This window comes from Callithrix jacchus, chromosome 20 (genome assembly GCF_049354715.1).
Source record: "Callithrix jacchus isolate 240 chromosome 20, calJac240_pri, whole genome shotgun sequence".
NCBI classification, from domain to species: domain Eukaryota; kingdom Metazoa; phylum Chordata; class Mammalia; order Primates; family Cebidae; genus Callithrix; species Callithrix jacchus.
The window spans coordinates 27,489,750-27,517,647 of record NC_133521.1 but is presented as its reverse complement, the minus strand read 5'-3'; the positions used below and the strand labels follow the sequence as shown (position 1 = coordinate 27,517,647).

The window sequence follows — 27,898 nt, the reverse complement described above, 5'->3', positions numbered from 1 at the left end:
TCCCACTACTGATCAGCATGGGAGTTTTGACCTGCTCCATTTCTGACCTGGGCCAGTTCACCCCTCCTCAGGCAACCTGGTGGTCCCCCGCTCCCGGGAGGTCATCATATTCATGCCGAACTTAGTGTGGACGCCCAATCAGCATAGGGCACTACAGCCCAGAATCCTGGGCTCAAGCGATCCTCCCACCTCAGCCTCCCGAGTAGCTGGGACTGCAGGCACGTGCCACGGCGCCTGGAGCTTTTTGCATTTTTACTTTACGAGTTCTATGGGGGTGAAGGGTGGGGATCAGAGAGGGCACACCAGTCCACAGGGGCTGCTATTCATGCCACGTTGCCTCCTGGTGAACAGGCCCAGGGCCTCCTCCAATGCTGCCCCTTCCTGGAGGTCTCAGAGGAAGAGGAGATTCCCCTGTGGCCCCCTTACCATGGCGATGAATCTGCCGATAAAGCGGAAGTAGGTGAGGTGGTCCGGGTTGATGGAGGAGGCGGGGTTGATCTGCAGGCAGTAATTGTTCTTCCCCGCGTATTCAAATAAACAATACATAGGGTTGAGCACCTCGTGAGACAGGAGGAAAAACCACTCTCTGTGAGGGAAGAGAAAGAAAAGACAAGAATAACGGGTCCCTTAGTGCACATCTGCACAGGAGCTGTGACTCTCCTCCATTGTGTCTCAGGTAGTCTGCGGACACGTGTTCCAAGGAGTCCAGTCCCGTGACAAGTGCCCGGGCTAACCTATATGAAAAGCTGATCAGTGAACAGGGCAGGCTGAGACCTAGAGTGAACCAGGGTGGGGTGGCAAGTGCATTTGAGGATGAGGTTCAGGAAAACGTGTGCCTGTTGGCTCCCAAGTGATGTGTTCCTGTTCCTAGACTTTACATCACAACATCCAGAGCGTCTAATGCTAAAGGGGGTCCTTGTACCCTGGGTCACCATGCTCAGCTGCATAGGCTGTGTACTGCACAAGGACACGATGCATGTTTATTACAATGATCTTTCTGCAAAGGTTCTGTTTGAATAGCAACGACCCTGCTTCCACTCTACCTGGACGGGCAACATAACATAAATACACAGCACCACATTCCCAATCCTGATCCATGAAAATGTCATCCGTACTGTCTTCCGATTAGAAACCTCACCCCCACCAACTATGCCACAGGCATCTCACTTCTCTTACACTTTGCCCTCCCTTCACCTCCAGACCCCCCACACCATACCCGTGCCCACACTTCCACGCATTCATCTGAACCAACACCCAGTCCCTGGTTTCGAGCCTCAAGCATGAATTCAGAGTCCTTTTGGGCTTGAGCTAAACCAGCCAGGGGACGTCCCAAGGGGGCCAGTCCCCGGCGGCTGGGCTGTTTGTGGCTGGGCAGACGAGGAGTCCTTCGATGCAGAGGGTGTCCCGGTATCCTGTCCGTGGTTCTACCCTGTGGTAGAACAGCATGACGTAACCTACCATAGGGTAAAACCACTGGCAGGACACAGAGAGAGACACACACAGGGCGCGGCCACACCAGAAGCCCACCAAGCAGAGCCTGGAGAGGAGGTCACCACGGAAAAAAGGAACAATCCATCCACGGGGCCAGCACAGAAGGCAACGCCACCACTGAGCAGAGGACCAGGAGCAAGTTAACCCAACACCAAGCGAGAAGACATGGCCACACAAGGAGAGGTCACAAGCGGAAAGGTCACTGCAGGCCAAGGCGCTCCCTCTCTGCCAGGGCCCTTCTGCCCTGTTGTCCAAGGCAGCACTTCCCAGAAGGCTGTTAACTTTTGTGGGTGGACCAGGGTGAAGGCAAGACAATGCTTTGGTCTCTTTTTTTTTCTTTTTTCCCAGGGCAGTCTCGCTCTGTTGCCCAGGCTGGAGTGCAATGGCGCCATCTTGGCTCACTGCAACCTCTACCTCCCAGGTTCAAGGGATTCTCCTGCCTCAGCCTTCCAAGTAGCTGGGATTACAGGCATCCGCCACCATGCCCAGCTGATTTTTGTATTTGTAGTAGAGATGGGGTTTTACCATGTTGGCCAGGCTGGTCTCAAACTACTGACCTCGTGATCCGCTCACCTTGATCTCCCAAAGTGCTGGGACTACAGGCGTGAGCCACTGCACCCAGCTGCTGTGGACTCTTTTTAGGGTGACATAAGCCATTCTTTACTGACCCCAGGCACATGCCATGCAGCAGAGCCCTGCTCAAGGCTCTGTGGATCATGACACAGGGACACCTGACTTCACCTGCCCTGGCTGCCTCAAGAGGAGGGGAGCAAGGTCAACTCTAATGGATGACCACATGGCCCCGGTATTCAGCCACTGCCCAGAAGCTGCTGGAACATGGCACACTGGTAGATAACAGGGCCACTGTACTGAGCTCTCACCCCTCCCAGGAGTCCTCTGTCTCCTCATGATCCAGTAACTAAAGGCTTAACGCCCAGTCCAGCAGGGTACCCCAGACCCCTGCTCCAGGCCCATCGGGACTGGCCACATGGATTCACGGAGTTTGAGTGCCACAATGTGCCCACTCCTGAAGACGCAGGAGAGCTTTGGGAGGGAATGTCAGCATGAGGCAGGCAGCTTTCCAGCCATGAACACCGTAGCCTAGGGAAACGGGGTATGGGGCAGCCTTCTGGGGCGCTCCAGCTCACCTGGCGATGCCTCCATAGTCCAGGCCCTCCTCCCCACGCATGATGATGTAGAGCCGGCGGCGCAGGTCATAGGGTTTCATGTTCATGATCTGGGAAAACAGAGCATGGGGCCGGCCTGCCACTCTCCCTTCCACGGCAGGCAGGGGCAGGAGGGACAGGGAACTCTAAAGCCTACTCTCCAGCAGACACAGTCATCAAGACCCGTGCCCTGGAAAGTCTACAGTGTGGGTTTAATGGGCCAGGCAATAGGAGACAGGGTGCTGGGAGGAGGGCACCGGCCTGCCCCTGAGGGTGTTGGCACCATGATCATTCTCTAACCTGTTGGAAGGAATCCTCGAAAAGCGTCTGCCTGGAAACGCTGATCTTCACATGGCTGGGTAGGGCATTTGACTGAAAAGAAAAGAAAATCACTTCAAATGGAGCCTCAAGTGATCATATCTGTTCTCTTGTCTGTATGAACAGGCATCCCCCAGCCTTCTGAAGCAGGAGGGGAGAGCGTGTCCCTTAGGAATGAAAACTGGCTTCCCAGAGACAGCCAATTTGGAGTTAGACAGCTGTCTTACCCCCACCTAAGACACAAACGTTACGATACCTGCAGCTGTGCCAGGAACTCAGACTGAAATAACTCAATAACCCCAACTGCCACAGGAGCCCCAGTCCCAGAACTCACATGGCAGAGGAAACGGAACTGGTGATACTTCCACCGAAAACTTCGGTCATAAGCACCAGGGGAACCTTGCTTCGTCCTGGGAAGAGCAAAGGCGTTCAGGGGTTCATGCAATTTCTCAGAAAATGAACAACTTGTCTTGGTCAGCCCTAAGGAAAGCTGGTGCTATGTTAATTTAAAGATGAGTAATGTAAGGTGAGGAAGTGACTGTCATTAAGATCCTTAAAGAATAAAAAAGAATATCTAGAAATAAAGCCAGACCTCTTGCTTTTAGAGAAACAACACTGTTGTTACTCTGTATAAACAGGATAGTCCCTTCCTCCCCATCCCATCTTATTTGTTTGTTTATTTATTTTCTAGAGACAGGGTCTCACTTGGTCACCCAGGCTGCAGTGCAGCGGTGTGATCACGGCTCACTGCAGGCTCAAATTCCTGATCTTAAGCAATCCTCTGCCTCAGCCTTCCAAGTAGCTAGGACTACAGGAGTGCTCCCATACTGAGCCAATTTTAATTTTATCATGATTTTTTAATTTTTTTGGAGACCGAGTCTCACTCTGTCGCCAGGAGGGACTGTAATGGCACGATCTCGGCTCACTGCAACCTCCACCTCCCAGGTTCAAGCGATTCTCCTGCTTCAGCCTCCTGTGTAGCTGGGACTGCAGGCATGTGCCAGCACACACAGCTAATTTGTGTATTTTTAGTAGAGACAAGTTTCACCATGTTGGCCAAGACTGTCTCAATCTCTTGACCTCGTAATCTGCCTACCTTGGACTCCCAAAGTGTTGGGATTACAGGTGTGAGCCATTGCGCCCAGCCAATTTATTATTTTTTAGAAATAGGGTCGGCTGGGCGCAGTGGCTCAAGCCCGTAATCCCAGCACTTTGGGAGGCCGAGGCAGGTGGATCACGAGGTCAAGAGATCAAGACCACCATCCTGGTCAAAATGGTGAAACCCTGTCTCTACTAAAGATACAAAAAATTAGCTGGGCATGGTGGTGTGTGCCTGTAATCCCAGCTACTTGGGAGGCTGAGGCAGGAGAATTGCCTGAACCCAGGAGGTGGAGGTTGCAGTGAGCCGAGATCGCGCCATTGCACTCCAGCCTGGGTAAAAAGAGCAAAACTCCGTCTCAAAAAAAAAAAGAAAGAAATAGGGTCTCACTCTGTCACCTGAGCTGGAGTGCAGTGGTACCATCATAGCTCATTGTCGCCTCAAATTCCTTAGCTGGAAACCCTCCTGCCTCAGCCTCCCAGGTATCTGGGACTACAGGCGTGCACCACCATATCCAGCTAATTTTTAATTTTTTTTTGTAGAGATGGGGTCTGGCCATCTTGCTCAGCCTGGTTAATCCTTTTTATTCTTGTAAAGGCAGGAATGTTGTCCAGGCTGGTCTCCCAACTCCCAGGCTCAAGCTATCCTCCCATCCCCTTTAACAGGACATCAACATTGGCCACTAGAGGGCAGTAAGGGCAACAGAATGCACCACAGGGGACACCCAAAGTGGGCCTCCCGGAGGAGCCGGAGCCGGAGCCAGAGCAAAGATAGCCCAGGGCTCTGTTTCTGGACACTGCTGCTACCTGCAAAGTCCTTACCCCGACTCAAACCCTGGGCGAGGATCCTTAAAGGTGGTGGTGCGGGTATTGTGGTCCACAAAGTATCGCACGCCCTCGCTGGTGTATTTCATCTCCCATCCTGGGGGCAGAGCTGGTTCCTGGATCATCCTGGAAACATGGGAAGAAAGGGGTAGAGGGCTGGCCCCACCTTCTGGGCCTTGGTGGTTGGAGGCTGGGTCCTCAAAGTGTGGCTTTGTCTCTGCAGAGCCCATGAGGGGCCTTGAGGACATGCATGACCCAAGTTGTGAGGACAGTTCTGCAGCACAGAGAGGTCATTTATTATCCCATGGCCAAAACCCAGCCCTGCAGGGACAGCATCGGACTGAATGGTCACCAGCAATCCTGAAATACCTCGTGTCCCAGCCCTGCTTCACTTGGGGTGTTGGGAGACCAGGGTACCCTCAACCATTTTCCAATCCAATTATCAGCAGCTTGTACAATCAGTACAGAGACCAGCAACACCTGCCAGCCGGCCCCCTCCATCCACCAGGAAGGTCTATTTAAGAAACCACTTCTAAGCTCTCATGAGGCCAACAGCGTATCTGTACCATGAGAGTCTCAAGACACTTGTGTGTGGTTAAAGGCCCCCGACATCAGCCCTCTGGGACAATGCAGTCCAAAGCCACCTACCCAATGCTGGAGCTGCACAGAGACCCAGCCCGGCCCAGCCCCTCTCCCAGCCCATGTCCTCACCCCTGGGTCCTGGGGTCCTCCCACTGGGTCGTGCGAGTGTTATGGTTCACGTAATACACCCGTCCATTGTCCTGTCTCTTCTCTGCCACATGAGAAGAAAGAGAGAACCATTAGATTTGAAGACTGCGAGCCGCTGTCCTTTCCCTGCGGCTCCCACCTCCTGGGTGCTGGGTCTGAGTTTCTCTCCCTGTTGCCAGCCTGTTAAAGAAGTTGAACCAGCCAAAGCCGCGCTCACTCACACTTGTCACTGGGAAAGGGACACAGAGGGTCCTTCCTTGTTGGGGGATGGAGAAGGGTGACACATTTCCAAGTCGAGAGGAAGGACTTCTTTGCTTGGTTGGTTTACTGGAGGGGCGGGAGGTGGTGTGGCCACCCGGAGGGAGCAGCACAGCTCAAACCAGAGGCATAATTGCTTCCAGCTGTGTGCAGCACAGAAGCCGGGCAGTCCCCACCAAGCCAGGTCCCCCACCCAAGTCCCTCATGGCAGATCCCTGGTCCTAGGACCCTCTGCACTGCATGTAGCTGACCCAGGTACCTCTGTCCCACAGGGCATGGTCCTTATGGGGTGGCTCACACCTCTCTGATCAGTGCTCTGCACCCTGCAGCCCTGTAGCCTCCAAGTTCTCCCTCTTCTCCCACTTATAGGCTAAGTCTTATTCAAAAACTCTCATATCCCAGCAACCTCTTTCTTGCTCATGAGCAAAAAAATAATACCTGGGGCTGTGGACACTTACACTGCACAGCTTGTTCTTAGATATGTATCTTTTTTTTTTTTTTTTTTTTTTTTTTTTTTTTAAAGAGACAGGGTTTCACCATGTTGGCCAGGCTGGTCTCGAATTCCTGACCTCAAGTAATGACCTCAATTAATCCACCTGCCTCAGCCTCCCAAAGTGTTAGGATTACAGGCGGGAGCCACCACACCCGGCCTTTCTTTTTTATATAAAGACAGGGTCTCTCGATGTTGTCCTGGCTGGTCTTGAACTCCTAGCCTCAAGTGATCATCCTGCCTCAGCCTCCCAAAGTACTGAGATTATAGGTAATAAGCCAGCATGCCTGGCCTGCCCATCCTGTTCTTACACCTAAGTCTGTGCTTTGAGATAGGGGAGTATCCGTGGAGTGGGGCTGGGGCACAAATATACTTTTCCTCTGCTCTGAACAATCTCTTGCCCTTTACTGATATACTGATGAGGGCTCTGGGGTCCCCAAGGTGGGAGTCTGGGCTCCAGGGACAGACCCAACCCTAGCTGGTGATTCTGGACCTTAAGAGGGATTGAAAGGCATAAACTCCCAACTCCAGGTAGACAAGGCGGGGGGGGAACAGGGGGCAAAGCTCTTGGCCCAAAAGAGGTGAGCTTTCCCAGGAAGTTCCTGAGCCTTCAAATCTGTTTGTCTCCTGAAAATAAATGATGCTAATGGCTCTCCTTTTACAATGACAGGACAACATTAAAGTCATCAGTTCCAGAAGCTACAGGGAAGCCAAAAGCTGAAAAAGGGGCAGAACAGGGAAGAGCACCATCCCCCTCCCCACGCCCTACCGAGACTCGGGGTACAGTGCTCCCAACACCAGCCCAAGGTCTCAGTCTCCCTCCGACTCGCTGCCTTACCTGGTATCTATGACTCAACTGAAATTTTACAAACAGACATTATTTGTCAATCACACCTCAGTAAAGCTGGGAAAAACAAATAAAATAAAAATAAAGACAGGCTGGGTACGGTGGCTCACACCTGTCACCCCAGCACTTTGAGAGGCTAAGGCAGGAGGATCGCTTGAGCCCAGGAGTTGGAGACCAGCCTGGGCAACATGGTGAGACTTCACCTCTATTTTATAAATAAAACATAAAATTAAAAAAGACAAAAGGAAAGAAAGAACAGGAGGTGCCCAGAACTGTTATGGAGCTACCACCACCTCAGAACACACAGAAGGAAGGGTTCCCAACAGGTTTCCAGGGGAGGGGGCTGCTCCCAGCCCAGAAACTACTGCTTTGAACTAACGTACACACTGTTAAGGGTCAAAGCCAAGGCTAACTACAGGGCCAGGGGGGATCTGTCCAGCGGGCCTGAGGCCTGTGCCGTCATTGCTGGCACTGCTGCTGCATGGAGGCCTCCCAAGGCCAGCTGACTGCCTCCCTGCATTCAGTTTCAGTCAGGGCCTGGAAAATACCTTAAAGGAGCACCTGGCTCGACCTAATTATAGGAGCAAATGGACTCAGACGTATTGAGCCACAGGGTCAGGGTTCAGGGCTGCTGAGGGCAGATGCAGATCTAAACCCACAGTGTCCTGGGTCCCAGAGCAGAGTGTGGGGAAGATGTGGGGTCTCCTCTGGGATAGTAGAGAGGGACATCAGCAGGCTCGGACAGCAAGCTGCCGATCAGTGTGATTCTCACTTGGTCTGGCTGTTCTTTCTGTTCATTCTCAGCAAGCCCTAGAGAGGTGGCTCCTGCCACAGCTCTGGGGCAGCCAACACGGGTCCCCAAGGATCTATGATTTGGAAGGTGCCCTGGCCTTTAACCAGAATGTTCTTCCTCTTAATTTTGGACTATGACAGTTTTGTGGGTTTTATTCCCTCCGTTCCTATCTCAAATATTTCCACAATCAGCAATTGACAGCTGTTTTCAAGTCTCCATCAGCCATGCTTACCTGGTGACCATCACTCAGCAGAATTGGCATGAAAATTCGCTTGGCTGGGCTAACCACCTACCTCTACAGAGCCTGAAACACACTCCAGGTCCCTGTTTCTAGGCTGCTGGCTACCAAACACCATTACAGATTCTTGTCTAATCTGACGCACTTTCCCTTGCCTACTGACGAGGCGGGGTCTTCAGAGTTTTACCCTCTCATGTTGGACTTGCTGCCAATCTCTGAGATACCAATGACCTTTCTTTGGTTCAAGGAGCCATGTGGGGCAGCTATGTGTGTAAGGGATTCCCCAGATGAAAGATTAACAAATGTGAGGAAGCTTCATTAAATGGTATCTCCCACCAGAAGGTCTTTCTTGCACTCTGGACTGCAGTGCCCTTTCACTAACTGGTACTCTGTAGGTACAAGACGGTTGACACAACCTCTTAAATGACTACCCGAGAGCAGAACAGTCTGCACCGAGAAGATCCAGCTCCAAAGCTGCACCTTTCCAGGCAGCAGATGCCCATCCTATCACTGTCCACTTCCCAGGATGCACCCCTGCATCCGTGCTGTCAAGCGCGCCCCCTCCCAGCTTCGTACCATCTGTGAACACACATCACCAAACCAACGTTGACCACCTTCTGCTGGTCTAGCCAATAAATTAAACTCAATACATGCTGGTTCCCGCAGAAACTGCCTTCTTTTGCTCCCAGTAACTCTTACAAGATTAAATAAAACACTGCCCTGCTCTCTCTCTCAAATGCACTAAGCTTCATCTCTAATGACCCTTTTGCATGGGTACTCCTTCCTAGAATAGCCATGAAGCCTAATCTCTCCTAACTCATGGATGTCCATCCCTTAACTCACTGTCACCAAATCACATCAAGGGCTTGGGAGAGGTAAGAGGCAGCTCCCAAGGGCAAGGTGAAATCTACATGGCGTTATTAACTAGCAGCGATGTGTTTCCAGAGTCACTACCTGGCATTCAACTCGTATCTGCTTCCCTCTGGCCTCTCTCAGAGCTATGTCAGAACTTAAAAGGTGGCTTCTATTAGTCAAAATTAGACCAAAGTCCTCCAACATCTCAGCTGCAAAGAAAGATTTGTTAAGGTGGATCGTTCCAACCATATGGTCACAGACCTGAAACAAATCCATTTCGGAGTTAGTGTCACAATAGCTTAGGGGTAGCATGGACTCAGGAGCAGACACCTTGAAACTAGAGACCAAAACACAACAGTCCCCCAGCTACTCGGGGACATCTTTCTCAGGGTCACACTCAGCGATGGTGGGTGGACACTACAATGCTTCAGTGGAGCTCGGTTACTCTCCCAGCCTCCCAGCTCCATCACCTGTAATTGCTCTGGCAGGGCATGCCCAGAGAGTGTGCTGGAGAGGAGAGAGATGGAAAACAGAGGGACAGGAACAGGGAAGGAAGGCACGCGGGAGGAGAGGGCAGAGCACCGTGGCTGACGGAAGGCCGAGGGCCGGGAAGAGAACTCAGTACTTACCCCAGCCAGGTGGGAGGGGGCCCAGGGGATCATGGTCAGTCGAAGCACTCGAAGACTAAACACAAGAAACACAGCAGAACACAGAGGTTACAAAAAGCCACGGGTGAAAAAATAAATCAATCGATAAAAAATAAAAAAGCCAACGACTGGCTTCCACATTTGAGCGCTTTGCAGGGAATGCCGTGGTCCTTGAGGTGGCATCTGTGCCTCTCAAAAGTCTTTGTTTTTTGTTTTGTTCTTTTACAGAAAAACCAAAAAAGAACCCTGCGCATGGGGAGCCCAAGGGAGTTTTGAAAAAGGAAGAGTGCTGGGGAGGAGGAGGTGCGTCGGGGAAGGTGTGCCAGGGTGGCGGCAGCCGGGAGTGGCCCGGCAGGGCAGGAAGGCCCGGGAAGCAGGCTGGGCCCAGGGCCTCTGCTCAGCTCTGGCTCGAGGCAGCCAAGGCGACTGAAATCACCACCACCTCCAACTTTCTCCAAGAACCACACACGGGAGGGGAAAAAATATCGCAGGCCTTTCCAATGAAATCATTCCCACAAGCCCTGCCCACGCCCAGAGCTTCCTGGCTGGGGCCCGGCCCTCCTCCCTCCACCTCAGCGTCCCCCGCCATCTCCCTCCTGGGTGTGCAGCGTCCACCCAGACTGAGGGCACATTCATGCCCCAAGCCCTCACCTCCCCCAGGAAATGTTTTCCTTCCTTTCACAAAGCACCTTTATTCCTCCCCTGCCTGAACCTGAAGTTGCCCAGTGTTCTGTGTTTGTCTGGGTGTGGGGGGCTGGGGGCAGGGCAGCAAGACAGAAGGGGAGGCAGGGGAAAGAAGGGGGAACCAGCTCCAGGACTTCAGGGTCACTGTTTACATTAGAATTCCCCCCTCCCCCCTTGCCCCCTCCAGCCAAATTCTGCCTCGAGGTCCCTGGGGATGGGCTGCAGTGGACCAGGCACTCTCATATCCTGAGAGGAAGCGGGGGGGGGGGGGGGGGGGGGGGTGCTGTCAAAAAGTTCTGGTCGTTAAATAAAACAAGTATTGTTCCGCTCTTTCTTCCTTTCTTTTTTTTTTCCCGAAGCATTTTTATTTTACTTACTAAAATGTAATCGTTATAAGAGGGGATCAAGTTCTAAATGAGGACTTCAGGCTGCTGGGCTGGCCCCATCTGGGGTGCGGGAGCCACACACGAGCAGGAGGATGAATGGGGCTCAGTCTCAGCTTGAGAAAACATTGGTGGAACTCAACTGCCAGCAAGCCCCCTTGCACAGCCCTCCCTCCACCCCCAGCTGAAAGGACAGAGAAACTTTCTTTCCAAGGTGGCAACACAGGCCCCTCTTCCAAGCAATTTCCAACAAAGACGTTTAAGTCTTGAAACCATAGGCCCCTTGATAGGACAGAGGACCCCTTCAGGGCAGGCCCTCCTGCCCACACAGAATGCAAGCGCATGGAGGTGGGGGGATGCTCACCTTGATTTAGGGTCCCTTATCATCTACCTTGAGTTATGCCTAACGATCTCCATTGCAAGTCTTATTTACTGGAAAAAAATCTCCCAAATTCACACAAGTCATGTGGGTGTGTGTCTGTGTGTTGGGAGGTTGGGGGAGACAGGGTACAGCATCTCATAAAATCCAAGTTCCTCCAACTCTGTTTTGTGGTTAATACATTTAAAATATTCGGCGACAGAAGCAAAGGAACAAATGCAAAAACACACGTATTGCACATCATGGAGACAAGGGTGGTTGGTAAATAGTGAGCTACAGCAATAACCTTGCAAGAGGGAATGACTATAGAAAAGGTTGTTTTAAGAAATTAAAAGAGGACTCATTTGGTGTAGAACTGTTTGCTACTTCAGGACTTGTTTCAGAGTGAGCAGATAATCAGTAAAGTGTTCACGGCTCTTGTGGGAAATCAGCTATCGGCTGGTCCCATCCCGACTTCCACGGGTACACGGTCATCTTTTGCTTAACGCTGCAAATCAACAGACCAACTCTTTACGGACAGCCTCCCTGACTAGCATTGAACTAAGAACAGAAAATACCGATTAGGCCTTTCCTTAATCCTTGCTTTTAAAAAAAATCTCATGCTTCATGCAATGTTGGCTCTCTTTCATTAAAGTGTTTTAAAAATTTTTCCTTGGTATGCTCTGATTCTTATTCAATCAGAACGCTGCCCCTGCCCACACACACGCACCCGTGTAAGAAGCGAAGAGAAGAGGAGGCAGACAGGAAAGGTAAGATGGGGAGAGATACCAGAGAATGCTAAATACAAATAACATGTATTAGGTTGGTGCAAAAGTAATTGTGGTTTTTACCATTAAGAGTCACAGTGGCTGGGTGCAGTGGCTCAGGCCTGTAATCCCAGCATTTTGGGACCCTGAGGCAGGTGGATCACTTGAGGTCAAGAGTTCAAGACCAGTCTGGCCAACATGGGGAAACCCCGTCTCTACTGAAAATACAAAAATTAGCCAGGCATGGTAGCAAGCACTTGTAATCCAGCTACTTGGGAGGCTGAGTCAGGAGAATTGCTTGAACCTGGGAGCCGAGGTTGCAGTGAGCTGAGATCGTGCCACTATGTTCTAACCTGGGTGACAGAGTGAGACTGTCCCAAAAAAAAAAGAGTCACTGCACCAACCTAGTAAAATCAGAAGCAGTGGGAGCTGGTCCTCATACCAGTTTTACTTCTTATTGTTAAATAGAAGCACTTGACTATTTTGGATACTTCTTCCCTAAGGTACACAGTACAACTTGAAAAATAAAAAAAGCCAGAAGGAAGGAGGTGAACAAGGAGAAATGAAAAATAAAAACTGCATTTCTGGGCATGGTGGCTCATGCCTGTAATCCCAGCACTTTGGGAAGCCGAGGCGGGTGGATCACCAGAGGTCAGAAGTTCAAGACCAGCCTGGCCAACATGGCGAAACCCCATCTCTACTAAAAATACAAAAATTAGCTGGAGGTATTGCCACTCATCTGTAATCCCAGCTACTTGGGAGGCTGAGGGAGGAGAGTCTCATGAACCCAGGAGTGGAGGATGCAGTGAGCCTAGATAGTGCCATTGCACTCCAGCCTGGGCAACAAGAGTGAAACTCCATCTCAAAACAAAACAAAACAAAACAACTATGCATCATGGTCAGAAAACCAAAAGCCAAAAACCCCACATCTCCAATGAGCCAACCAACTGCCCTTTCTCTTCTGCCACACTCCCCTAAAATAAGGGATGTCAAGGTGTTCTGGGGAACACAGCAGAACAGGAGGTAGATGGGGGAAAGTAGGACTCTGCAGCCAGAAGGGAGATCCTGGGCATTCTCTATCACTAGGAACAGAAAAGGGCACTGTGGAATCCTCTTCCTGGGTAACGGCCCCTGGGTTGGGATGTGGGGGGCAGGCCAAGAGCCAGAAAGCTCACAAGAGTTCAAGTCCCTTGGGAACTAAGCACAAAGTTCCAGTAATATTTTAAGATATAAACTCAGAAATAAAGAATGTCTAGCAAATACAGCCGAGGGCAAGAAAGGTTCTGGGAAGGGCATAAAGGGTGCAGTGTGGAAGGCGGGCATGTTGTTTTTTTTTTAAGGATGCACCAGACAGATGTAGAACAAAACCCAGGTGCTTGAGAATTCAATGCAAGGGGCTCCCTGCAGAGTAAGAAACAAGTTGTCTGTTTCTAGATGATGGAATTTGGAGTCTACACCCTAAGAGCCACAAAAACAATGTTTCTTTTTCTTTCTTTTTTTTTTGAAATGGAGTCTCACTCTGCTGCCTTGGCTGTAGTGCAGTGGTGTGATCTCAGCTCACTGCAACCTCTGCCTCCCAGGTTCAAGCTATTCTCCTGCCTCAGCCTCTCAAGTAGCTGGGACTATAGGTACCTGCCACCACGCCCAGCTAGTTTTTGTAATTTTAGTAGAGACGGGGTTTCACCATGTTGGCCAGTCTGGTCTCGAACTCCCAACCTCAAGTGATCCACCCACCTCAGACTCCCAAAATGTTGGGATTACAGGTGTGAGCCACCACACTTGGTTGAAATAATCGGTTTGTCCTGCAGGCAGAGATGCCCCAGAAATTGCTGGTCATGTGGTGGTCCCTTCACAACAGCACAGTGTGCAAGGCTGTGGCGGGCATCTTCAGTGGGTCCCAGGAACACGACACAAGAGGGCAAAAGGAAACTGCAAGGGTGAAACAAGCAAACAAAAAGATACATGATGATCACAGGCAACCTTACACATTAGGGAGCTGGGAAAGGGAAACATGGCAGAAAAACTAAGAATGATAATTTAGAGGAACTGGAAAAGGGGTGTGTTGAGGCCAACAGCAGGAAGGAATTACAGGAGACTACAATCTGGGATTCCCTTGATTTCCATTTTGAACTGTACTTCAGGTTCTCTGCAGTGCAGCAAAGAAGAACAAGGTCTCAGTTGAAGCCCAGCAAGAGGAGGAGGGGAGGCCACTAGTCGAGTACTGGATCTTAAGTCTTCCGAGTCAAACTCTGGGTCTAAGCCAAACCCCGAAATAACTATATGAAAGCAACCCTTCTTACTTGTAACCAGGACATGGCACCATAGCAAACAAGAGGAGAAAACCAATGCCAGCGGGGGAGGAAAATCAACAGAGAGACACTGAAAGCAGACCAAAGAAAGATTCCTGCCACATTTTTCAACGTGAGTCTTGTTTTGTGGAGAAAAGGTATCCATCACCTCCGTGCAGAACCCTCCCACGTCTCCAGCGAGACAGAGAAAACCATTTGAGAGTACTCAGAAAGAATGACTTTTTAGTGTTTAATTTTTACTTCTAGGGAACCCTCTGAGTCAAAGCTCTATCTCTATAAACCCAGAATAATGCTGCTAAGAAAGGCAGGCAAAAGGAATGAAGGCTCCAAAGAGACCAGGCAGATGTGAGCTCCAGAATCTGGGAATCTTCCCTTTTACATGCCGACATCTTGGTCAACCTACAGAACCTAATTGGTGGCTGTTAAGGGGGGAAAATTTGCTTGATGCATTTTATTTTATTTATTTATTTTTTGAGACAGGCTCTTATTGTCATCTAGGCTGGAGTGCCTAGATCATAGGTCACTGCAGCCTTGAACTCCTGGGCTCAAGTGATCCTCCCCCCACCAGCCTTCCGAGTTGCTAGGATTACAAGCATGCACCACAACACTTGTTCAATTATTATTTTTTTTAATGAGAAAAGTTGGATAATCAGGTAGATGAAACCATGTGACACTCCTAAATATGTCCTTGTCTCTACGTCAAAGGACAGATAGGACAAAGAAGAAAGATGCCCCAGACCTTCCCAGTTTTGCAGTCACGACCACCCAAGAAAATGGCAGACAAAGTCTTTGGGCCCCAGCTGAAAAGGAGAAATCTCTGAAACGTGGTGAAAGACCAGATTCCAACCAATTCTGAAACGTGCCAGAAGTGGATGCCAGGCATGTGTGACGGTATGGGTGGGAAGCCTGGTCCAAGAATGTCTTCAGTGTTTCCCTGGGCTAGACAGCAGGGCCCTGGCATGACCATTGACCCTGGAGGCAACTTACTAAGACAAACACCACACTCCCTGCTCACCCCTGCTAAGGAAACTGAGGTCCCCTGTGGTTTCCTTCCTGTACGATGACCAATCCATCCTCATAGACAGAACTAGCAAGGGACATGCTACGGTGACTTACGGCTGATGGTTAAAAGTCAGGGGTCCATGGGCTGAGTGCAGTGACTCACACCTGTAATCTCAGCTCTTTAGGAGGCCAAGGCAGGTGGATCACCTGAGGTCAGGAGTTCGAGACCAGCCTGGCCAATATGGTGAAACCCCATCTCTACTAAAAATATAAAAATCAGCCTTGTGGGGTGGTGGGTGCCTGGAATCCCAGCAACTCGGGAGGCTGAGGCAGGAGAATCGCTTGAACCTGGGAGGCAGAGTTTGCAATGAGCCAAGACTGTGCCACTGTGCTCCAGCCTGGAGAACAGAGCAAGACTCCATCTCAAAAAAAAGAAAAAAAAAATGTAAATGTTGCTCTTTAGGTAATGACCACAGAAGATTTTGAGCCAGAAAACTGATGCAATGACAGTAACATCTGAAGATTGCTATTCAGCCAGATGGATTGGAAGAGAGAGGCCAAGGGAGAAAACAAATTAGAGGCTGCTCTAGCAATTCAGATGGGAAGGGGCAAAAGATGATCAAGCATCAGACAGAAGGAGGCTCGGCTAGACCAAAGGTCAACAAATGTTTTCTTCAAAGAGCCAGACAGTAAGCTTAGGTACATTAGGGTTTCTGAACTACACAGTCTTTACTGTGATACTTCATTCTACCACTGTGCCACGAAAGCAGCCAATATGTAAACTGCTGGAGGTGCTTATGTTTCAGTGAAACTTCATTAAGAAAATTAAGTGGCAGGTCAGTTTGGCCCATGGGGTATTATTTGCCAATCCCTCATCCAGATGAGGTATAAGGATGCTTCACCCCTGAGAAACTGTCAGATAATAAAGTTCTAACAAAAAACAGTAGCAGTTTGTTTCTGTTTCTGTTTTTTAAGAGATGAGTCTCACTGTTGCCTGGTGATGGATTTGCTCTGGAAAGGTGAGGGATGGGAGAAGTCAAAGCTGACCTTCAGGGTCCAAGTCAGGGAAAGCAGACTTGAATGGAGGGGGCAGAAAGCAAAGCTGGTATTGGAAGAAAGATGGGGAATTCGGTTTAGACATGTTGATTCCTTAAACACAGAGGCTAGACACGGAGTTGCTGAGAGAGAAACACTGGAATTTCAGGAATTTCACTGTGATGAATAAAATCTCCAGGGGCAGAGCACTGACGCTGTTTTCCTGCTCACCAGGCAGGTCAACAGAGAACGCCTGAGGCTGCGCATCCGGAAGCGCAGGGAGGTGCCCCCACCGCGTGGCACGCGCCTACCCTCTCACCTGGTAGAGGAATCTTTGGCTGAAGTGCTGCATGGCCCCCTGGAGCTGGTTCCGCTGCGACTGCCACTGCTCGTAGTTGCGCACGTACTCTGCGGTCGGGCGCTGCCAGGTGGTGGTCCGAGTATTGTGATCCACATAGTAAAACCTGCCTCGGGGATCTGTGCGTTTTTCCCAGCTGGAAACAGGAACCTCAGAATGAATATAATGACCACCCCACTTTCATCCCCCAATTCTAGAAAAGTCTCAGGATGCCTAGCACAGCCGGCAGGCCCCGTCACAGAGGCTACGGGGCTTAGTTGATTATAGCAGACATCTGCGGTTGCCTCCGCTGCACCCAATCCCTCCTTGCCATTAGCTCTCCATTTCTAATTTGGGGATCCATGTGGTTCTGGGGAAGCTGACTCTGATTCCAACCTCAAAGTTGCGTGGTTGCCTGGACCAGAAGTGCACATGTGATCTATGCTGAGCCAGCCACAGCCAACCTCAGGACTTGTGCTAGCAAATCTAGAAAAAATAATAGTCCCTCATCCTTTCTGCATACAACCGAGGAAGCACGTGGTCCTGGGGGCAACTGGCTATTATTCTGGACCCAAAGACAACAGGAAGTTGACTCAGTGGATGGCAGAGCAGAAAAATGGGAGAAAAGTCAATTCCTTGGTGATATTGCTGAGTAGCCCAAGTTTCACTTGGAATCAGGATTGATATCTAGAATTTTCAGTTACATGAACCAATACATTCCTTTCATTATTTAAGCCAATTTTGATCACAACTTTTGTTACTTCCAACTGAAACTCTCCTGATATAAGATGCCAATGAAAACATGTTGCACGGTCTTTGGTTTTGTTCTGTTCTAAGTCAGTCTCACTGTTTACATTTTTAGTAGAGACGGAGTTTCACCACATTGCCCAGACTGGTCTCAAACTCACAGACTCAAACAATCCTCTACCTCGGCCTCCCAAAGTACTGGGATTACAGGTGTGAGCCACTGCACTCAGCCTCAATGATTTTTTTTAAACTCAAGGCCTCCCTAAAAATGGTTTCCCCTCAAGTGTTTCCTAGATCCCACAGTTGGTTCCCAGATTTTGTCTGGATTCTGGCTGCTAGAGTGCCTCACCTTCATGACCACTGTCACTCATCATTCAGCTGAATACCACAGCTCTCTCCCACACCCAAGCCTTTCCTCAGTTTCCTTGTGTCCGTTCTCCTCCCAGGGATGAAACCAGTCGACATCATTTCCGCTGATAGCAATAAATCACTCAGCCTGACTGCTTCTTTTTCACTGTCTCCCTGCCCTTGACTTTCCATCTTCCATTCCTATGTCCAGATCTGTACCACCTCACTGTGGACTACTGTACCTATCCTGGAACTAACCTCCCCACACCATCCAGCCTATAAACAGCCATCAGAGTAACCCGCTAGACTGAGCCCTTGGGTCACAGTCCTGCTCAAAACCTTCAACTGAGCAGCCTAGGCAACAGAGGGTGACCCCCACCTCTACAAAAATATTTTTAAAAACTAGCTAGGAGTGGTGGCATGTGGGTTCTTGGTCCCAGCTATTTGGGAGGCTGAGGTGGGAGGACTGCTTGAGCCTGGGAGGTCAAGTTCATACTGTGAACTATGATTATGCCACTGCACTCCAGCATGGGCGACAGTGAGATCCTGTCTCAAAAAAACAATAGCACTTCAGTTGACTCCCCACTGCCCTTGAGTCAAAATCCTTCAGTAAGTATGCAAGGCTCACAAAAGTCTAAAACCTTCCTACCTTTCTCATAATTTGTCTAAACTAGTAATTTTTATTTATTTTTACTTGTTACCAAAGAATTTTTTTTTTTTTTGAGACCAGGTCTCACTCTGTTAGTCCAGGCTCAAGTAAAGTAGCAGGATCATGGCTCACTGCAGCCTCACCTCCTGGGCTCAAGCGATCCTCCCACCTCAGCTTCCTGAGTAGCTGGGACCACAGGCATGCACCACAACACTCAACTAATTTTTTTAAAAAAATTTTGTAGAGATGGGCATCTCCCCATATTGCTCAGGCTAGTCTCAAAGCAATTTTAGGTTCAAGCAATCCTCTCACCTCAGCCTCCCAATGTGCTGAGATTACAGGTGTGAGCCCCTGCACCCGGCCCAAAGTCGTATATATATATAGTTTTGAAACATGAATAGGACTACAGGGAAGAGAATGAAACACTGTGGTATCTTGCCCCATTGCTGACTCCTGTTCCCCAAAGGCAACCACTTTCAACTCTCAATTGCTTCTACTAGTATATGTGTACATCTGTGTCTCTAAATAACATGTCTATTTCATTGCCTTTTGTCTTTTCTTTCACACAGAGACAGGGTCTCACTATGTTGCCCAAACTGGATTTGTACTCCTGGGCTCAAGCTATCCTCCAGCCTCAGCCTCCTGAGTAGCTAAGACTACAGATGTGCACCACCAAGCTTGGCTCATTATTTCTTGATTTTTGCCATATTTGCTATGGGCTTATGGACTTTCTACTACAAAAGATGAGGAATGAGGATGTCGTTATTGTATTCCATCCCTCAACACACCCTCTACTATCTCCTCCCCTCGTCCTCTTCATATGGAAGATCACCATTAAATCAATATTCAGGCTGTGGATCATGACAACGTAGAATACTGTAAGTACATTTCCTTACTTGTAACAACTTTTTTCTTTTTTCTGGAGGTAAGAACCCCCTTGTTTCCTTCTGTGTGGTTTTCAAGAACCTATCACTGATGCCTCCTGAGGTTCTCGGATGGGTCAGGTGGCCTGGCAGTGGCCTTACTCTCTTGGCCACATCTCTCCTTCCCCTGACGTGGATGGTTGTGTGTCCGTTATCACACCTGCTCTGTGTCATTGACCTGAGTCATCCTCCCTCCTCCTCCTCTGGCAGCTTCCACGTCCTCAGGGTTAAGTTCCCTGTGTCTTGAATCCCATTCATTCTTCTTTCTTGGCTTCCTGGTGGGATTTGGTGGAATAAATCATGGAGGAGCTTCTAAGAAAGGATGTAACCAAGGTTAATTTTTTTGAAGCCCAGAATGTCTGAAGATGCCTTTATTTCTACTCTCATATTCAAATGTTAAAATAACCCAAAGCTGATTTCTAGACAGAGAATCACTTTCTTTTTTGTTTGTTTGAGACAGGGTCTTGCTTTGCTGCCCAAGCTGAAGTGCAGTGGCATGATCATGGCTTGCTTCAGCCTTGACTTCACAGCTCAAGCGATCCTCCCACCTCAGACCCCCACGTAGTTACAACTACAGGCACGTACCACCATACTGGGCTAATTTTTTATTTTTTGAAGAGACAGTGTCTCACTATGTTGCCCAAGCTGGACTCAGACTCCTGGTCTCAAACGATCCTCCTGCCTTGGCCTCCCAAAGTGCTGGGATTAGATGTTTGAGCCACTGCGCCCGGCAGGAAATCATTTTCCATCAGAATTGTGAAGGTCTTGCTCTACAGCTGTTGAGAAGGAGGATGGCACTCTTGGTTCCTGACCCTTTCTAGGTACTCTGCTTTTTCCCTCTGGAAGTTTCTGAGGCTGTCTCTTGGCACTCGGAAATTCAGTCAGATGAGCCTTGGGGTGAGTCTTCTTTTTGATCCTCTGGGCTAGGCATGTGGTGAGCTGTTTGAATCTGGATGCTTCAGTTCTGGTAATTTTTTTTTCTAATCATTTCCTATTGACTGTTTCTCTGTTCTTTCTTGGCGAAGAACTATTCTTCAGATATAGAATGTCTTGGTCACATCTACATCTTCTCATCTTCTTATCTCCAATTTTATCATTTTTTTGAGATGGAGTCTCACTCTGTTGCCCAGGCTGGAGTGTAATGGCACGATCTCGGCTCACTGTAATCTCCACCTCCTGGGGTCAAGGGATTCTCCTGCCTCGACCTCCTGAGTAGTTGGGATTACAGGCGCCCACCACCATGCCCGGCTAATTTTCTGTATTTTTAGTATACATGGGGTTTTACCATGTTGGCCAAGCTGGTCTCGAATTTCTGACCTCAAGTGATTCGCCCGCCTTGGCAACCCAAGTGCTCGCATTACAGGTGTGAGCCACCATGCCCGGCCCAAATTTTTCTTTCAACAATTCTACTGAATTTTTCATTTCTGTCGTCATACATATTGATTTCTAAAAGCTCTTGTTTTCTGCATGGTCGCTATCATGGCCTCCTGTTCTTGTTGCTCAGATGCCATACTTTCTCCCATCTTTGAGGATCTCCATTGTCATGTGGTTTTCCTTTCCAAAGCTGTTTTTTAGCTTCCTATTTGTTTTCAACAAGTCTCTTTTTTCTGTCTGCTAATCTTTGGCTATTTGTTCACATTTATTATTTATTATTTTTGAGACAGGGTATTGCTCTGTTGCCCAGGCTGGAATGCAGTGGCACAACCATAGCTCACTGCAGCCACAACCTTTGAGGCCCAAGTGCTCCTCCCACCTCAGCCTCCTGAGTAGCTGGGACCACAGGCGTGCACCACCAAACTCAGCTCATTATTTTAAAAAATTTTTTGGCTGGGCACGGTGGCTCACACCAATGATCCCAGCACTTTGGGAGACCGAGGCAGGTGGATCACCTAAGGTCAGGAGTTCAAGACCAGCCTGGCAAACATGGTAAAAATATACTAAAAATATAAAAATTAAAAATTAGCTGGGCGTGGTGGCATGTGCCTGTAATCCCATACTTGGGAGGCTGAGGCAGAACAGCTTGAACCCGGGAGGTGGAGGACACAATGAGCCAATATTGCACCATTGCACTCCAGCCTGGGCAACAAGAGTAAAAATCCCATCTCAAAAAAAAAAAAAACAACTTTTTTTGAGACTAGTTCTCCCTATGTTGCCCAGGCTAGTCTCGAACTCCTGGACTTCAGTGATCCTTCTGCCTTGGCCTCTGGAAGTTCTACAATTACAGGTGTGAGCCACCGTACCCAGCTGTGTTCATTCGCATTTAACGGTGAGCCACTAAAACACTGTCTAAGTTCTGTATCCTCGGGTGGGAGCTGCAGACTGTGGTTTCACAGCAGAGTGACCAGGAAGAGACTCAGCTATTTCACTGGAAGGTTCCCAAAGATCACAATCTATGTTTCTTTCTCTTAGACTGATGACTTTCCCCAGCAAAAACAAACAAACAAAACTACCCTCCAATTTTCAGCCTGGGGAATGGAGATAGTAGCTACACTGAATCTCCTGTTTCTGAGTTCATCCTTGCCTTCAGCTATAGTTTGTGTCCCCAGATCTGGTCCTCCTGATCTCTCTGCAACTTCTCAAGGTCAGAGGCAGTAATGAGGGTGTGTCTGTGTATGTGCATGCACACACGTGCACGTGTGGTGGAGGAATGGAAGTGATGGTTGACAACCTGGGAATCTAACTCCCCACACAGATTTCCAACTCATCTTCCAATTGATCTAAAACCAATGAAGTTATCATCTCATTTCACACCCATCCTTGGGCCTCTAATCGCTGAGGCTTTCCAGGGCTCCATGGTGCAAATCGGCCAGCTTCCTGGTGGATTCCTCATCCTACAGGCGTGGGTTTCAGTTCTCTCAGCTCTGCCATTTATCTATCAGCAACTAAACTTTGATTAACATCTCCCATATGCTGTTTCTCTTCTTCCATTCCTTTACTGTTGAAGGTTTATGCTTTTTTGATACCTTTATTACTGTTTTAGTGGATTTTCAGGAAGAACAGAAATAAACACATGCTCAGGCCACATGTTTTAACTAGAAGTGCTCTGTTGTGGTGAATTTCCGACTTCTAAGAAGCACGATTGTGCTCTTTATTTCAGCCAAAATCTTGCGCAGAACAGTGACTGGAGGCCCAGTCAGCCCTTCCTCCACCAAATCCGAGAGCCCACTGGGCACACCCTGAGCGTCTTTACTTCACACAACCCCTCCAGTCCAGCATAACTGCCCAGGCATCCTTCCCCAGACACATCCTTTCCACTCCCGTATGCAGGTGGGCAGCTCCACTGTCCCCGCAGCCTGGATCATCTTCCTACTAGAGTTGAAGCCACTTCCCTCTGTGAGGTCTCCTCAATCCTGCTGTTTCACAGTGATCACTCTTTGCTTACCTCTGATCTGAGCATTGCTTAAGAGTGACTGAAGAGCAAATGGATGTATTCACCCTGAGCTACCAGGTCCAATACTTATTGCTCCTGGGTAAAAGGACCTGTTCTCATACACGTTTCTGTGGGTTTCCTATACAGGGATGGCCATGATAAAGTGCACGGTTGGTTCAACCTTGCTCTCCAGCGACTAGGTCTGTTGAGATCATGGCTCCATCTATAGTATCAAAATTATTTTCACCATGGCTAATAATTCCCTAGAAGCAGGACTTCTGCCATTAACGAGCAATGAAGGCTTAAGCATTAATTCTGTTCTCTCTGGATCCCCTGTGATTACAGAGCAGAAATGAGTGCTAGAAGCTCAAAGCTCTTGGCCTACAACTCAGGAAGAGCTAATAAGCTACACAGGGTGTAAAGATGGCCATCTCCCAGGAAAACATGAAAACTACCCTGGAAATAAGATGGCTTGATTAGTAGCACCCCACCTCAGCACCTGGAGGACAGTAAGTCCCCAGTCATCCTTAGAAGATATCACTAAATATCTCTACTTAAATTCCATGCAAATGCTCATTAGGTCAAGGCCTACTATCTCCTAGACCACAGAGATTAAGAAGGAGCCACAAGACACATAGAGCTCCTGCTGTTTTAAAGTGCACCTGTTATAAAGTACACAAAGTACTATAATACATAAATATCTATGTATAAATACATAACAGTATGTAACACATACTATTAAGGTCAATGTTTAATCTGTGACACAATTATAGAAAATCAAATACTGACTGGGTATTTGATAATATAAACAAAATACTGTTATTGATACTGGAGTTTTATTTTTAATAAAAGAATGTTTTAGAAATACATACTGAAACATGAATAAATGATGTGATGTTTGGGCTCTGCTTCAAAATTACCTAGATCAGGGTGTGCAGGATGGGTGAGTGAGGGTTACAGATCAGGAGCTAGCAAATTTTTTCTATAAAGGGCCACACAAAGTTATTATTATTATTAGAGACAGTGTTTTTACTCTTGTTGCCCGAGCTGGAGTGCAATGGTGTGAGCTCAGCTCACTGCAACCTCTGCCTCCCGGATTCAAGTGATTCTCCTGCCTCAGCCTCCTGAGTAGCTGGGATTAGAGGCATGCGCCACCACACCCAGCTAATTTTTTGTATTTTTAGTAGAGATAGGATTTCACCATATTGGCCAGGCTGGTCTCAAACTCCTGACCTCAGATGATCTACCAACCTCAGCCTTCCAAAGTGCTGTGATAACAGGTGTTAGCCACTGCACCGGGCCACAAAGTAATTATTTTAGGCTTTGCAGGCCATAGAGTCTGCTAAAATCACTCAACTCTGCCACTGAAGTACAAAAGCAGCCATAAACAGTAAGCCAAAGAATATGTGTGGCTGTGTCCAGTAAAACTTTTTTACAAAAACAGTTATAGGGCCGGATTTTGTCCACAGGCCATCATAGTGTGCCAACACCTGGTACAGATGAAACAAAACCCACCATGAGTTGATAATTTTTGAAGCTAAATGTTCAGTATGTGGGAGTTTGTAATACTATTCTCTCTACATCTATTTGAAATTTTCCATAGTAAGAACATTTTCATAACAAAATGCTAACTTGTTTTTTTTTAATTTGAGAAGTCCATGTTTAACTTTGGTAACTTCATAAATGGAAGAGTGAGCACTGCTGATAACATGCTGTGAGTTCATCCTCCAGGAGGTAAGGAAAAAAGGAAAACTCAAGCATTCTACTAGAAAACTGAAGCTAAACGCGGCCCAGCCATGGAGAACGACAGGACCAGAAGATGAGGTGGGACGTGTGTGGCACACGCCTAACAGCTGAACCAAACAAGGCACAGGGGCTCTCCTGAGAATCACCACTTCCAACAGCCTTTTCCTCCGCAAACTCAGGGCGGGGAAGTGTGATACAGGAGCCCTTTGTGGCTACTTTACTGGGAGGTAATTCTTTCTTGAGAGCAGAATGCATTCCCTTTTGAAAGCTCTCGGGACCAGAAGATACATGTGGAAAGAACTTTCTGTCCGGAGCAGACACGGAACCAACCCCTTCTCACTGAACTTGGACAGTCTTCCCTCTCTTGGAAGCCTCTTTCATCCTTTGGTTTTGGGTAACTCAGAGGGTTTCTCACAAAGCCCTGCCCAATGAGAAGCACTGTGCCTTTAGGGACAGGCTGGGTACAGGGTACAGTGAAATGCATTAACACTGTATCTTGGCCTCCCATATGCCTTTTGTTTCCCAGAGATCCTATAATAATTCTAATATGTCCTAAGACATGGGAACAGTATTAAGGTAAGTGGACAGGAAAAGCAATCAAGTGACTTGGGATAAATGTCACTGTGCTATGCGATCTCTGCAGAAATGGACCGTTTCAAGAAGCCGTTGGGTGACTCACGGTGTCAGTTTGAGTCTCAGGTCTTCTCAGTCGACGACTTACCCTGGAGGAAGGGGCCGCTCCCAGGTGGTGGTCTTGGTATTGTGGTCAACATAATAGACACGTCCGTTGGGCAGCTCTCGCTGTTCCCATCTGAAAATTGAAGAGCAGGGTGGCATGAGACACACAATGGAAAGGCATAGGCCCCTGTTAGAAAGCAAGACCTTCACCACCCGTGTGGCTGATTTAGAGGAAGCATCAAAGGTGACATGTACGGTCAACCCAATGGTGAAGCCAGTTCCTGCTGTGGCTGAGGATGCCAACCAGGAGTGCTTCTTGAAGAAACTATAATAGCTCCCCTGGATGAAATCAATGGACCAAGGATTTACTATAGATCACTCTAAATTTCCCTAAATGACCTTAGAAATATATAGTCCATGGATTTTTTTTTAAATTCAACATTTCTCCACCATTTCACAATCCAAGGTCCCTTTAGGATGGTGATAAAAGCTGAGGATCCTTTCCTTTCAAAATGTACTTATGACAAAAATTTGTGTTACAGTTTCTGGGTTTTACAGAACCCCCCTAAAGATCATCATAGATCCTCCAGCCTTTTTCATCTACCCAACCTGTTAAAGTCACAGATTTTTTTTTTAATGATACAGGCTCTCACTCTGCTGCCCAGGCTGAAGTGCAGTGGTACAATCTCAGTTCACTACAACCTCTGACTCCCAGGCTCAAGTTATCCCCCAACCTCAGCCTCCCGAGTAGCTGGGACTACAGGCACACACCACCATGCTCAGCTATTTTTTTTTTTTTGTATTTTTGGTAGATACAGCGTTTTGCCCTGTTGCCCACGCTGGTCTGGAACTCCTAAGCTCAAGCATTCCACCCACCTTGGCCTTCCAAAGTGCTGGGATTACAGGAGTGAACCACCACACCCAACTTAAAGTCACAGATTCTATGACTACATCTGTTCTCCTAGCATCATATATATTCATGTTCACATTTATTTTTGTACTATAGGATTTATTTACAGAGTATCTTAAAAGAGATCTGGGTGAATACAGAAACACAACACAGTGGTATTTTATACTGCTCTACCTATGACGTCAAGTCTGTTTGTTAGTTAATCAAGGTACTGAGGGTGGCTTATCTGCACTACTGAAAGAATGACAAGGTAGCAGGTGACTCAGAGATAATACACACAGCTGCTCAGTACAAAATGCAGCCAGGGAACACTCATCCCCACACTGCTGTTATTTGCATGCAGTCTGATAATAACTCTACTTACACAGAATATAGTAACCTATCTATAAAGGATGCAAGATCTATTTATATAATCCTTACCACTTTGTCAAGGATATTAATGGTGCCGAGAACCTTTACATTTTACACTGAATTTATTTATTTCTACTTTTGGGTACTGTCTAGGAGAAATTAACCTTTTCTGGGAAGCTACTATAGTCAGTTCTGCTGTCATGCTTGTTTTGAAAATGCAGATGTGTTCCAATGCTATCGATAGAGAAGGGGACGAAGTAAGCATAATGAGAGTTCTGTTTGCTTACGCTTGACTTTTTCTGTGAGAAACACCAGATGAACATGGAAAACTTCCCCCAGCTGAACCTGGTTATACAAGAATATACTAAACCCACAGGCAGCCAGCAGCCTCCTCAGTTTGCAATGTGTTAACAGGCTACACCATCCACATCTGGAGTTACAACTCCCATCTGATTTCAGATAGCCCTTGGTGCACCAGTTCACAGTAATACAAGCTCCAACTTCTGGCATCTGCTTCCATAAGCAAATTTCAGGTCTTCTCAAGAGAAAATGCTGTATTTACTGTAGTGTTATCTATTTTGTAATCATTTAACGTGTAAAACTGTGCTATCATTATTAGGTTCCTATTTTTTTAAATGCGTCACTGATAAATTTTTTTTAGCACTACGTTCCTACTCATTGTTCCCTGTAAGCCCTGTGGTTTTTATCATTTTAACATATTTTTCTTTTCTTTTCTTGTTATTTTTTTGAGAACAAGTCTTGCTCTGTTGCCAGGCTGGAGTGCAGTGGCACAATCTCGGCTCACTGCAACCTCCGCTTCCTGGGTTCAAGCAATTCCCCTGCCTCAGCCTCCTGAGTAGCTGGGACTAGAGGCATATGCCACCACACCTGGCTAATTTTTTGTATTTTAGGGGTTTCACCATGTTGGCCAGGATGGTCTCAATCTCCTGACCTCGTGATCCACCCACCTCGGCCTCCCAAAGTGCTGGGATTACAGGAGTGAGCCACTGTGCCTAGCCTTCTTTTTATTTTTTTAAAGACAGAGTCTTGCTCTGTTGCCCGAGCCGGAGTGTGGAGTGTGTGATCGTAGCTCACTGCAGCCTCTGATTCTTGGGTTCAAGTGATCCCCCTGCCTCAGCCTCCCAAGTAGCTAGGAAAATAAGTGTGCACTACCAGGCCCAACTAATCTTTTTATTTTATATAGACGGGGTCTTGCTTTGCCCGAACTGGTCTTGAACTCTTGGGCTCAAACAATTCTCCCACTTTGGCCTTTCAAACCAACATGCCTAGCCCCTCTGGTTTTTAACTGCATAATTTTGCATCACATGGTGATTTTTAGGAGCACATATATTATAGCAGAGCTAACTGTATATGAAAAAAATGCCCTAACTTCTACTATTAAGCCTGGTGTGTCTATGCTGATAGATATTACTGTACTCAATGCCATTTCTTATTTAAACTGGGATGTCTGGTTAGTGGACTGCATTGGTCAGTCCTTAGAAGCTAGTCCAGAAACAGAGATACATAAGGTTTTTAAGGTAAGGAA

The 27,898-nt window shown here is 48.0% G+C and overlaps 1 protein-coding gene across 12 annotated transcripts in view; it reads right to left on the bottom strand.

The window, feature by feature from the left end:
• WWP2 (WW domain containing E3 ubiquitin protein ligase 2) overlaps positions 1 to 27,898 on the bottom strand; it is a 179,724-nt gene that overhangs the window by 7,182 nt on the left and 144,644 nt on the right. For 11 of the 12 annotated variants that reach the window (XM_054248419.2, XM_035281558.3, XM_035281559.3 and 8 more), the window contains 9 exons: positions 25,135 to 25,224; positions 16,613 to 16,787; positions 9,738 to 9,792; positions 5,610 to 5,691; positions 4,896 to 5,024; positions 3,310 to 3,385; positions 2,958 to 3,029; positions 2,640 to 2,728; positions 427 to 586 (listed from right to left, as the gene is read on the bottom strand). In XM_054248419.2, the coding sequence (XP_054104394.1) occupies positions 427 to 586; positions 2,640 to 2,728; positions 2,958 to 3,029; positions 3,310 to 3,385; positions 4,896 to 5,024; positions 5,610 to 5,691; positions 9,738 to 9,792; positions 16,613 to 16,787; positions 25,135 to 25,224 (928 nt within the window). 12 annotated transcript variants of the gene reach the window in all.